At 46.1% G+C, this 13,688-nt stretch overlaps 1 protein-coding gene across 1 annotated transcript in view; it reads right to left on the bottom strand.

Moving 5' to 3' along the window:
• LOC137522660 (mucin-17-like) overlaps positions 1 to 13,688 on the bottom strand; it is a 68,473-nt gene that overhangs the window by 37,553 nt on the left and 17,232 nt on the right. The window contains exon 2 of the mRNA XM_068242733.1: positions 11,298 to 11,422. Coding sequence (XP_068098834.1) covers positions 11,298 to 11,422 — 125 coding nt within the window. The remainder of the gene's footprint in view (positions 1 to 11,297; positions 11,423 to 13,688) is intronic.

Here is a 13,688-nt window from a genome sequence, read left to right as displayed (position 1 = left end):
AGTGTAATTAGAGTTCTGCTTCACACTGGCACACCAAACTCACTGTGTAACGCTTCGCAAACAGCTGTTTGCGTAGTGACGGCCGTGCTGGACTGGTGCGCACCGTGGCGAGAGTGTAGGCCGTGGCGGTTTTCAAGCCCATATGGTCTCCGGGCTGTGGTAGCTCAATGATAGAACAACAGTGACTGTCCAGCTGATCAAATTTGGTCTGACCACAATGAAGCAACGACCTTATTATCTTTTGTGTGCCACCCCCACCAGAGACACTCAAATAGCCGGCGGTCATTGCTTCATTGTGATACGCAAGCCCCTTCACCGCGGCAAGGTAATGATCACGGAGGGGGATGGGCACATATACATGCCTTTTGTTTTTTTGTTGCAGCCACCCGCTGTGCAGCCAGAAAAATTAGGCAGGCATGTACACGCACCAGAAAAATCAGTGTAGCGGCCGCTGCTAGCAGCGGCCTTACAAATTCAGGAATCCGCCTAGAGTCCTGGACCCTGTTGGTGGTGGCGGAGAAGGCAAGTGGCCTGCAGGCAGAGATGCTGCTGTGTGTGGGGACTGACATAGTCTTCGGTCGTGCAGTAGCCCTCCGTGATACATTCCTCATTAATTTTGATAAAGGTCAGGTACTGAACACTGTCGTGACTTAGGCGACTTCTCTTCTCAGTGACAATGCCTCCAGCTGCACTGAAGGTCCTTTCTGACAGGACGCTTGCGGCAGGGCAAGAGAGAAGTTGGATGGCAAATTGGGACAGCTCTGGCCACAGGTCAAGCCTGCGCAACCAGTAGTCCAAGGGTTCATCGTCGCTTTTCGCAGTGACTACATCCACACTCAAGGCCAGGTAGTCGGCTACCTGCCGGTCCAGGCGTTGGTGGAGGGTGGATCCGGAAGGACTATGGCGAGGAGTTGGACTAAAGAATGTCCACATGTCCGACATCACCCTAAGATCGCTGGAGCGTCCTGGCCTTACTGCCAGTGGTACCTTGATTGCGTTGTGCAGCCACATCACCCTTAAACGCATTGTAAAGCATCATCGACAGCTTGCTCTGCAAGTGATGCACCCGTTCCGCCTTCTGTTGAGTTGGTAACAGGTCCGCCACTTTGTGCCTGTACCGATGGTCTAGTAGCGTGGCCACCCAGTACAGGTCATTCGCCTTTAGTTTTTTGATATGGGGTCCCTCAACAGGCTGGGCAGCATGAAAGAGGCCATCTGCACAAAGCTGGATGCAGACGTACTCTCCATCTCCTCTTGCTCTTCCTCAGTGACGGCATGCAACTCCTCTTCCTCCCCCCAGCCACGAACAATACCACGGGAACGTGGAGCAGCAGAAGCCCCCTGTGACGGCTGCCGCGGTTGTTCTTCCGCCGCCTCTTCCTCCTCCACAGAAACACCTTCCTCATCATCATCATCAGAGTCTGACTTCTCTCCTTCCCCACACGACTCCTCTTCTTCCTCCTCCTCCTCCCCCCTCTGTGCTGCCGCAGGTGTTGTGGAAACATCGGGTTCGGAGGGAAAATCGCTCCCACGACTCCTGCTGCCGTAACTGTTCTCGTTCACGCTCCTCCACAGCTGTATCCACCACTCTACGCACCAGGAAGTAGGCGTAGGAGATTAAGTCGCTGATGGTGCTCTCAGCGCGACTCACCAGTTTGGTCACCTCCTCAAAGGGCTCCATGACCCTGCATGCATTTCGCATCAGTGTCCAGTTGTTGGGCCACAACATCCCCATCCTCCCAGATTGTGTCCTTGTACTGTAATGATACAGATACTGGGTGACGGCTTTCTCCTGGTCTAGCAGGCGAGAGAACATCAGCAGGGTGGAATTCCAGCGAGTCGGGCTATCGCAAATCAGGCGTCTCACCGGCAAGTTGTTTCTACACTGAATATCCGCAAAGCGTGCCATGACCTTGTAAGAGCGCCTGAAATGCCCACACAACTTCCTGGCCTGCTTCAGGACGTCCTCTAAGCCTGGGTACTTTGACACAAATCTTTGCATGACCAGATTCAGCGCATGTGCCATGCAGGGTATGTGTGTCAGCTTTCCCAAATTAAATGCGAAAATGAGATTGCTGCTATTGTCACACACCACGTTGCCGATCTCAAGCTTGTGCGGGGTCAGCCATTGCTCCACCTGTTTGTTAATAGCAGCCAGGAGAGCTGCTCCAGTGTGACTCTCCGCTTTCAGGCAAGACATGTCTAAAACTGCGTGACACCGTCGTACCTGGCATGCAGCATAGGCCCTGGGGTGCGGGGGCTGTGTAGCTGGAGAGGAGATCACGGCACCAGCCAAGGAGGAGGAGGAGGATGACGACAGCGAAGAGGTGGTAGCAGGCGGAGAGGAGGTGGCTGGAGGCCTGCCTGCAAGCCGTGGAGGTGTGACAAGTCGGTCTGCTGCGCAGCCACGTACTCCCTGCTTGCTGCCATCTGTCACCAGGTTGACCAAATGGGCTGTGTACGTAATGTAGCGGCCCTGCCTCTTCGCAATAGATGACACAACTTGCCTCTCAACTGCACGGTGCAGTTTGCGTATGGCCTTTCGTGAAAAATAAGTGCGGCCTGGTATCTTCCACTGCGGTGTCCCAATGGCCACAAATTTACGGAAAACCTCTGACTCCACCAGCTTGTATGGTAATAGCTGGAGAGCTAATAGTTCCGCCACGCCAGCTGTCAGACGCCGGGCAAGAGGGTGACTGGCAGACATTTTCTTCTTATTCTCAAATACTTCCTTTACGGACAGCTGGGTACTGCTGTGGGCAGAGGAGAAGGAACCGCTCAAGGGAAGAGGCGGTGTGGAGGAGGGTGGCTGTGAAGGTGCAAGGGAGAAAGCGGATGAAGACGATGCACCTGAAGGAGGAAGAGGAGAAGGAGGGTGGCTTGTCTTTTGGGTGCTGCTTTTCCTCAGGTGTTCTTGCCATAGCTGTTTGTGCCTTCTCTCCAGGTGCCTTCGTAAGGCACTTGTCCCTACGTGAGAGTTGGCCTTTCCACGGCTCAATTTTTGCTGGCAGAGAGAACATATGGCTTTGCTCCGATCTGAGACACACATGTTAAAAAATGTCTAAACCGCTGAACCCCCCTGGGGTGATGGCGCTACGGTGGCATCAGCAGCTGACGTTGAAGGGCATGTTGGCTGGCTGTCCATAGCTGGCGATACATGGCGCCGGACACTGCCCCCAGCTGTTTCTGAGGACGAGCTCCCTCTGCTTTTATCATGGAGTCGTCTCCTCCTACTCCTCTCTGACTCCCCCTCTGAACTGTCCCCCTAGTCATCTCCTCTACTGGGAACATACATGGCATCCGTATAATCGTCATCATAATCCTCCTGCCCAGCTTCGCTTTCCTCAGACACCTCCTTAACTGCACCAACTTCAGGTGGTTCATCATCCCCCTCCTCACACGTTACGTCTATAGACTCTATACTGGAACTATATGTAGAGTGAACACCGCTACATCTCACCACACTCCACGACAGTGCACGACCTGGTCAGCAAGTCCAATAATCATAAGCAAAAAGAAATGGTCCGCACTTGTCAATGAAGGTTTCCTTTATTGTTGGACATATCCAAAACATCCGAGGCAAACATCAGATAGCTGACATGTTTCGGACTAGCTGTCCTTAATCATAGCTTACAGAGTAATGACCATCTGGACATATAAATAGTGTCTGCACAAGGTTACCGCCCCCAGGTCCCACCCGCACGGGCGGAGTCACCTGGGCAGGTGCAGAATAAAAACACATATGCAAATATACAAAAATAAAATTACATGAAATGTAAAGTTAAAACTATTTATAAAACAAGGAACAGCGTTCTCAGATTTAAGATAAACAAATAATGAGGGGTATACATTCAGAGAGCAAGGAGAGAAAAAATCATGTAATAGTGGTGAGGTCCCACCTGGCATTTAAGCCATGTGGGATTCTAGTATTTAGTTCAAATATCCACTCGGCTTCTCTCCGCAATAGTTTTTTGCGCAGGTCGCCGCCTCTTGTGGACGGCATGACTCTCTCTATACCACAATATGAAAAATTAGTCATATCCCCCCCGTGGACTTCCCGAAAATGTTTCGCCACATTACTGATGTGAGAGGTATGCCAACCTGCACCCAAGTAATGTTCCGCTATCCTCTCCCTGAAGGGCCGGGTGGTGCACCCCACATACTGCAGGGAACAAATCGCACAGGTAATGAGGTACACCACATATCTAGTGCCACAGTTAATGAACTGTTTGATGTTATAACTTCGGCCCGTTGAGAGAGAGACGGCGACTTTGGCACTGCCATGTACACGACAATATCTGCAGGTCGGCACACCACATCTGAAGGAGCCGACAGTTGACAACCACGTTCTACAGGTGGACCCAGAGTTAAATAAACTAGGGGACAACATCTGTCCCAAAGTTGGCGCTCTTCTACTAGAAAACCTGACTCCGTTTTGTAAAACTGGTGTGAGGCCACTATCCGCCTGTAAGACTGGAAGGTATCTAGCAACTATATCAACAACTTTCTTGTATTCAGATGAATACATTGTGACAAAGGTGGGTCTGGAAGGTTCTACTTGATGGGGTTCTGGAGTATTAACTAAGTCGATTCTAGATCTCCTGTCCACTCTGGATCTACCCCGTTTAATACACCATCCTGGATACCTCCTTTCCTTAAGGCGAGCTTCCACCACATTCAATTCGTGTTCTAGATTGCAAGAGTCGGAACAATTCCGCTTCGCTCTTACAAATTCGCCCACAGGTATGCCACGTATGGTATGGGCAGGATGGCAACTGTCTGCCCTCAAAACAGTGTTACCACTACATGGCTTTCTGTAGGTAGTAGTCACAATTACGCCCTGAATGGGGTCACCTCTAAGAGTCAAATCAAGATAACTAATGGAATCCTCACCCACGGAGTAAGTAAACTGTAAGTTCTGGTTATTGCTACCAAAATATTCAACCAGAGACCTGACCTCCGCACTATTGCCATTCCATATGATTAACAGGTCGTCGATGTACCTCCCGTACCACACAACACTTTCCAGCAGACGACAGGCTCCCCCAAACAAATAGCGCTCCTCCCACCATCCCATGTAAAGATTAGCAAGGGACGGTGAGAGTTTGGCGCCCATGGAGGCGCCTTGCCTCTGGAGGAAGAACCCGCCGTCAAACATGAAGTAATTGTGGGCCAGGAGGTACTCGACGGCCATCAAGATGAATGTGCAGAGGTCGGCTGGATAATCTGCATAACGGGTAAGATGGAACTCCAGGGATTGAAGTGCCAGGTCATGTGGGATACAAGAATACAAGGACTTTACATCAATGGTTACCCACGAGTAATTGTCCTGCCATTGGAAATTTTCCAAGCTGGCTAGTAAATGTTTTGTATCCTTCACATAACCCGGCAATCGCCTAACAAGGGGCTGTAGCAGAGAGTCCACCCAACAACCCAGGCGCTCGCCCAGAGAGCCAATGCCCGCCACTATGGGTCTCCCCTCTGGGGGATAGCCCGGCTTGTGGATCTTTGGCAAGTGGTGAAAGATGGGCACAACAGGAGATTTAACCCCCAAATATTCCGACATTTTATGATCAAATATTTCCATACTTTCACCACAAGATAAGAGGCTGAATAGCTTCTGCTGGAAATCAACAGTGGGGTTAGTCTTCAAGACCATATATGTGTCACTGTCCTCCAATTGCCTTAAAGCCTCATTTCTATACATATCACTGTCGAGAACGACCACAGATCCCCCCTTGTCTGCGTTTCTGATGACAATTTTGTCATTTTTCTGCAGACTCCTGAGGGCTAGTCGCTCCGCAGCAGTGATATTAGATGGACCTGCACCAGTTAAGTTGCCAGCCAAATCAAGGAGATCTTTCTCCACCAAATCTTGGAAATTCTCAACATGCAAAGACCTCTCTGAAATCGGATAAAAATCCGGGTTTCTTATGCCGACTGGTTTGACATCATTCAGAGTCACCATACCCGCGCTATCAGACGACAAAGACTCTATACTATCGCCACCTAACTCAGACGTATGAGGTGGTGTACCTGCGCCTTCTTCTTGTTGTTGCAGTAGTGGCTGGCAATCAGTGATTTCACCACCACCACCAAATAACTCCTGTGAAGTGTCAAATGCAGCGGATGTGGTGCTTGTTGCAGCGCTGGTGGCTGCGGGAGATGAGGTGTTCTGTGTTAAAAACTCAAGCACATCCTCACAATTTTGGAAAGTGATGTCACGTGCCTTCTTCTGAGCACTGTATTTTGGGACAGGTCCACACGAAATCACAGCAACACCACCTCACACAGACCTGTCGATGCCTGGTGGCCTTCCTCTGGGTCTGCCTCTACCTCTTCCTCTACCTGGTTTGTCCATTTTATCCATCTCGGGGGGATGCTAGGTATATGCAGTGAGGTGGGTTCACTGAACAGTAAAGGTACTTAGATGCAGTGAGGTGGGTTCACTGAACAGTAAAGGTACTTATATGCAGTGAGGTGGGTTCACTCAACACAACAGGTAGTTAGATGCAGTGAGGTGGGTTCACTGAACACTAAAGGTACTTAGATGCAGTGAGGTGGGTTTACTCAACATCAACAGGTAGTTAGATGCAGTGACGTGGGTTCACTGAACAGTAAAGGTACTTAAATGCAGTGAGGTGGGTTCACTGAACACAACAGGTAGTTAGATGCAGTGAGGTGGGTTCACTGAACAGTAAAAGTACTTAGATGCAGTGAGGTGTGTTCACTCAACACAACAGGTAGTTAGATGCAGTGAGGTGGGTTCACTGAACAGTAAAGGTACTTAGATGCAGTGAGCTGGGTTCACTGAACAGTAAAGGTACTTAGATGCAGTGAGGTGGGTTCACTCAACACAACAGGTAGTTAGATGCAGTGAGGTGGGTTCACTGAACAGTAAAGGTACTTAGATGCAGTGAGCTGGGTTCACTCAACACAAAGCTAGGTATATGCAGTGATGAGGTGGGTTAAGTAAACACAACAGGTACTGGGTATATGCAATCCTGGGTAGTACAATGTGGAGCTCCCTGTCACACACACAGGTAGTCACTGAATGTGCTGGGCTGCTGGCAGTGGCACACACACTATAAATTAGCAAGGCTGTGCATGCAACAAAAGTGTCAGTTTGACACAGAAAAAAAAAATTACAGGATGAGCTCTGAAAAGAGCTGTTGAGGGGTGCTATAAAAGCAATAATAATCAGCCAGGAGCAAGCTAAGCAGCCAAGAACCTAACTAATCTGTCCCTAGGAGAACAAGTCTGCAGCAGCTGTCCCTAGTCTGTCTCTAGCAGGCTAGCAGGCACACAAGTGAGGCTAATGGCCGCCGGAGCCTGGCTTATATAAGGGGGGGGGCTCCAGGGCTTAGTGTAGCCTGAATGGCTACAATGTGCCTGCTGACTGTGATGCAGAGGGTCAAAGTTGACCCTCATAGTGCATTATGGGGCGAATTGAACTCCCGCAAAAGTTCGCCTGGTCCAGGCGAATGCGAACCACCGAAGTTCGCCCGGAACCGTTCGCCGGCAAACCGTTCGGCCCATGTCTAATAAAAACAAAGCTCTATTGACAACTGCTACTGTTACAATAAGCAAACGTGCTTAAAAGAAGCGCAGCGCATCGCACAGAGACGCACACGAATCGCGCACAAGCGCATGTATTTTTTACCAAGCGCTTTCATACGTTTCTCAGCGCAGCAGATGTGAACGAGGCCTTAAAGTTCAGCCAGGTCAGATAAGTACTTGTGAGGAAATCCCCTCCAACTAGAAGGTTAAAAAGGTAAAATCTTTATTTCAACACAATTATGAACAGAGACCGTAAGATAATGCGTATCGAAGCTGCATATTGCTACTTAGTCATAGCTAAGAAGCGATATCATATGCAGCTCCGATACGCCTGAGCTTAGTCTCAGGCCATAATCCTGTTGAAATAAAGATCGAACCTTTTTAACCTTCCAGTTGGAGCAGATTTTTCACAAGTACTGTTTTTGAATTCATTCAAGAAATCTGATCGAATGTCTCATTTTTTTCAATATATAAGTTTATAAGGGAGTTTTGTTTTTTTCGGATCAATTTTTATGAAAATTAAAGGAATACGATCGATTCACATATTTTTTTCAATTGACACAGGAATTGTTTGGGAAGTGCTGCTAAGTGCTGGTGTATACATTTTAATAGCAACTTCTTTGTTTACTGTTATCAAAATACATTCAAATTTTACTGACACCAAAACTGACGGCTGATTGAGCCATGAGGAGAGGGGAAATTCCCCTGACACTTGATCAGTTAACTCTATGTGTAACTCTGTGTGTGACAGAGAGAAAGCTTCCAACAGCTGCAGCTCTTGTGTCCTGTGTTTCTGACTGACCTGTCTGAAGAGAGCAGAGGAAATGTAACTAATTGTCACTGCTTTTTCATACTGTTTTTGCTTTCAGAGTTTGATATGTTTTATATTTGCTTTCTATAGTCTGATATGCAACTCTGGCTGTGCATTGAAGCAGACATCCCTTCTGCAATTGATTAGTTCCAATATAGCTAAATCCTACCCTCAATAAATTACAGCTTTTGCCTCTGATATTTAACATGAAAAGTAGGAAAATGTTTACACCGCTACTTAGACATTATTTGCACACTGTCATTTTACAACACTTGAGTATCGATAGTATTCCTTTAAATGGTGTGGGGAGAGTGTCAGTTTCTTAATGTATAGACCTAAGCAGTTTCATCTGAGTTTTCAAAAAATATTTTTTTCATAATTGGGTAAAAATTGAACACACATGTATGGTACTTTGGTCAGGTTTTGTAAATGTTACAATCGATTGTAATTCTTGAATTGAAAAGAAATGAAAAAAACATTATAAAAATACTAATTATTTCTACCTATGTTTTATCTATCTATATTATATATATATATATATATATATATATATATATATATATATATATAAAAACGGATGGATGGATGTATGTATGTGCCGCGATCACTCGAACACGGCTTGACTGATTTGAACGAAACTTGGTATACAGTTCCTTTATTACCTGGGATGATATGTTCTGGGGGTCTCGCATCCCCCCTGCTTACCTAGGCGGAGCTACAAACAGCAAATCAGATTTCACCCATTCATGTCAATGGAAAAAAAGTAAAAGGCTGCCATTCTCACAGTAATCAAGCCAGAGTCCCCACACTTGGCACAGATGGTCACTTGGTGACCGAGGTTACAAATCCAGGAAATGTGGGCGGAGCATAAAACAGCCAATCAAATTTCAGCCATTCATTTTTCATGGGAAAATGTAAACTGCAGACATTCTTAAGCTGGCAAAAAACGATCCAATTTCTAGCGAAAAATCGTTCGAGCGATCAGAAATTCTGATCGGATTGGTTGTAAATAATCTCCATTGGTGGACACAATCGATTATGAAAGAGTGAAAAAAATGTCGCCCGAATGAATTTTCGGATTTGGATTTTCTTGGTGGTCGTGATAGATAGGAAGTAATGATTGGTTAGTTGATGGTGTAGTGAACGATTTTTCGTCCGATCAGAATTTCTGATCGCTCGAACGATTTTTCACTAGAAATTGGACCGTTAGTGGCCAGCTTCAGACTGTTAATTGCAGGGTTCTCAAACTTGCCACAGTCGGTCACTGGGTGAATGAGATTAGGATTCAAGAAAGTGGGTGGAGCCTACAACAGCCAATCAAAATTCACCTATTGATTTTCAAGGGGAATATTTAAACTACTGCCATTCTTACCCTGTTAATGGCAGAGGCTTCAAACTTGCTGCAGTCGGTCATTGGGTGACTGGGGTTCAAATTCACTAAAGGGGCGGGGCCACAAACAGCCAATCAGATTTCCTTGCTGGATAAACTGCTTCCATTCACACATTTTTTGATGCCAGGAACCTGAAAGCTCACAAACTTGGTCATTGAGTGACTGTGTGTCAAGGTTACAAAAAAGTGGGTGGAGCCAAAAACAAATTTCGCTGGTGAAATATAAACTGCAGCTATGCTTACGCTGTTAATGGCAGGGTTTTCAAACTTTTCACAGTTGGTCACTGGGTGACTGGGATTAATATTCAGGAAAATGGGTGGAGCCTACAACAGCCAATCAAAATTCACCTTTTGATTTTCTAGGGGAATATTTAAATTGCTGCCATTCTTACACTGTTAATAGCAGATGCCTCAAACCTGGTACAGTTGGTCACTGGGTGACTGGAGTTCAAATTCAGAATGGGGCAGGGCCACAAACAGCCAATCAGATTTGTTGCATTTCAATGGAAATATACAAATGATTGATATCAAGGACCCCAAAGCTCATAAACTTGGTAATCGAGTGACTATATATCAAGGTTAGAAAAAGTGGGCGGCACCAACAACTACTTTTTTTACATGGGAAAATATAAACTGCAACCATTCTTACACTGTTAATGGCAGGGTTCCCAAACTTGACACAGGTGGTCACTGGGTGACTGGGATTCATATTTAAAAAAGTGGGTGGAGCCTACAACAGCCAATCAAAATTTCCCTATTGATTTTCAAGGGGAATATTTACATTGTTAACATTTTTACACTGTTAATTGCAGAGGCCTCAAACCTGATACAGTCAGTCATTGGGTGACTGGGGTTCAAATTCACTGAAGGGGATGGAGCCACAAACAGCCAATCAGATTTGTTAGATTGATTTCAGCCATTCTGTTATTGGCAGGGTTGACTGTGTGTCAAGGTTACAAAAACTGTGTGGAGTCAAAAACAGATTTCCCTGGGAAAATATAAACTGCAGCCCTTCTTCACTGTTAATGGCAGGGTTCTCAAACTTTTCACAGTTGATTACAGGGTGACTGGCATTAAGATTCAGGAAAAGTGGGTGGAGCCTAAAAAAGTCAATCAATATTCACCTGTTGATTTTCAAGAGGAATATTAAATTTGCTGCTACGCTGAAGATGGGTGAAGTCACAAACTGTTAATCTGATTTATTTAATTTCAATGGGAATATACAAATTATTGATGCCAAAGCTCACAACCTTGGTCATTAAGTGTTTGTGTGTTAGGGTTCGAAAAAGTGGGCAGAGCCAACACCAGCCAAATACATGCCCGGGCAACGCCAGGTCATTAGCTAGTAGCCAATAAGAGGAGACTCTTATACTTCCTGTTAAATTTTAATTCAATTTACACAGAGATGTCAATGCAAAAGTTGGGGCAAAGCCTAAGGGGAGGTTAGGTATAGTGGAGCTCTAGTAAGAGGTATGACTATCAGAGTCCACATGACATAAAAGTTGCAATACAGTAAATTGGTAATATCATACTTACGATTGTTAACAGTATGTTTACAAGGCTTCCATATTCTGTAGATGAAGGATCCTGGAGGGCATCTATGAAGTCCTTGTGTATGGTTATCTGTGCATAGACTTCTCTTTTTGGTGCATGCACTTTATCTGTGAAATTAAATGAAAGATAGTTTGTAAATTAAAATAGGTTAAATGTTATTACCTAGGTGTGTTTTGCTACTGCATACTATCTTATTTCAACATCATGACGTGAGCCTACAGTCACTAGACTGTGCTGTTAAAGGGCACCTGCCATTGTAGGGATATAAGGGCTGCAATATTTATTTTTAAACAATACCAGTTGGTGTCCTAATGATCTCTTTTGCTGCAGTAGTGTCTGAATCACAATCAAGTCAGACTTCAGTCAGAAACATCTGATCTGCATGCTTGTTCAGTCTATAGGGCGAAAAGTATTAGGGGAAAGGATTAGCAGGACAGCCAGGCAAATTGCAATACCTAAAAGGAAATAAATATGTCAGCTTCCAAATCCCTTTGACATTAGGTGTCCTTTAATTAGCTCCTCCTCATCTTAACCACCTGGGCCACATTCCCTAGTGTAGCTCGTGGTTACTTTTAGCTTTTTGTAACCCCAAGCTACTTTCATGGATATTGCTGGGAGGGCCAAGTGCAGTAGAGCTCTAAGATCACCCACCTCCCAGGATCCAGCCGCAGCAGTAAGTCTTCTCGATGTCCTCCCTGGCCCCAGAACTATGCTGAGATCGTCGCCGTCTGTCACATGATGACAGACTGTGATCTCAGCATAGAGATAGAGCACCCCCCCCCCCCAAAGAATAGATGGAAGACTTGCAGCATGTGGACAGATCCTGGGGAGGTGAGTGATGTACTTTTCGTTGCAAACTCTACTTATAGTGAAAGGAGGGTGGGGGGGCGCGACTATTTTGGCTACCTGCATTAAGGGGACCTCTCTGGGTACCTATAATGGGGGAGCACTCTATGGCTACCTACACTGGGGGAAGGGGGGCACTGTCTGGCTACCTATACCCGGGGAAGAGGGGAGGCACTCTCTCTCTTCATGTAGTTTGGGGACCTCTCTGGCTGTCTAAACTTGCGTGGGCGGGGACTCTCTGGCTACCCATAATTGGGCGTCTAACTCTGGCTACCTAAACTGGGGATGGGAAATACACTCTGCCTAGCTTCACTGTGGGGACCACTATCTAGCTATCTAAACTGTCTACACGTAATGGTCTGATTATTTCCAGATAAAACATTGGACTCCTTTTAGACACTAAAATCTTTTCCTTACTGCTTTCAGATCAGCCACCTCAGCCAATGTGTAGGAAGGGAAGAAGAAACATGCAGTTTGACCCCCCATATAGCTGCCCTCCTGTAGTATCTTTGGATCTGGCTCAGTGCACAGAGGTACACAAGGTGTAGCAAAGGGCATATATAATGTGAACATTGTGCTGCAAATTGATGCCAGTGTCACATAAGACAAATATAATGCCATTATTCTTTTACGGTGCTTGCCTATGCAGTGCCAAAGAATTCACACTTGGTGCTGGTTTTCATTACAAAGAGGTTAATTTGGGCATTACCATTCAACTACAAATGCCAGGGCTTAAGTTAAGATTAAGGGTAGATTGGTTATGCATCAGGAAGAGGTTTGCATGAATGGTTAAGGTTATGTAACGATCGGTGTAACACAGAGAGGGTCTGATTACCGGTGATCTGCAGTATCACCGAGAATGCAGAATATAACCGATTATTGATGATCTGCAGTATCACCGATAATCAGATATATCGTCTAACCTCTGGACACCTGAGAGATGAGAGTGTTTGGTGCAACAGTAATACTTTGAGGGAAGCACCCGTGGGATGGATGCTAGACAGTAGGCTACTGTTATGGATCAGCTTCCCTCCACAGGCCTAATGCTCCCCAAGGGGCGGAGCCAGGCTGAGACAGTGGGAAGGACAGAACGGGAGTGACACAAATAGAGAAGTGTCACTGACAGATCTGTGAACTATCTCCTAACAGAAGAGATAGTTCTTGAGGTCAGACAAGCCAGGTCGTTAACACACGGACAGATACAGTACAGAGACAGTAGACAGATTCAGAATCCAGAGACTAGCCGAGTTTTGGCAACAGAGAATCAGAAAGACAAAGGTACAAAATCAGAGATCAGGAGAATGGTCAGGAATGCAGAAAGTCATAACAGGTAATCAACAATGCCTAGACTTGAGTGTGAGCTCCAAGATTCTCACACTCCAGGGACTAGACTAGATAATACAAATGATACAGATGGTACAGAATTCCTAGACTAAGGTGTGAGTTCCTTGGCCGTCAACACCTTGGAAACTGGTCTAGATAACAATACAGAAAATAACAGAATTCCTAGGCTAAGGTGTGAGCTCC

Source organism: Hyperolius riggenbachi, chromosome 6 (genome assembly GCF_040937935.1).
Source record: "Hyperolius riggenbachi isolate aHypRig1 chromosome 6, aHypRig1.pri, whole genome shotgun sequence".
Lineage (NCBI taxonomy): Eukaryota > Metazoa > Chordata > Amphibia > Anura > Hyperoliidae > Hyperolius > Hyperolius riggenbachi.
This window is presented reverse-complemented; position numbering and strand designations above follow the sequence as displayed.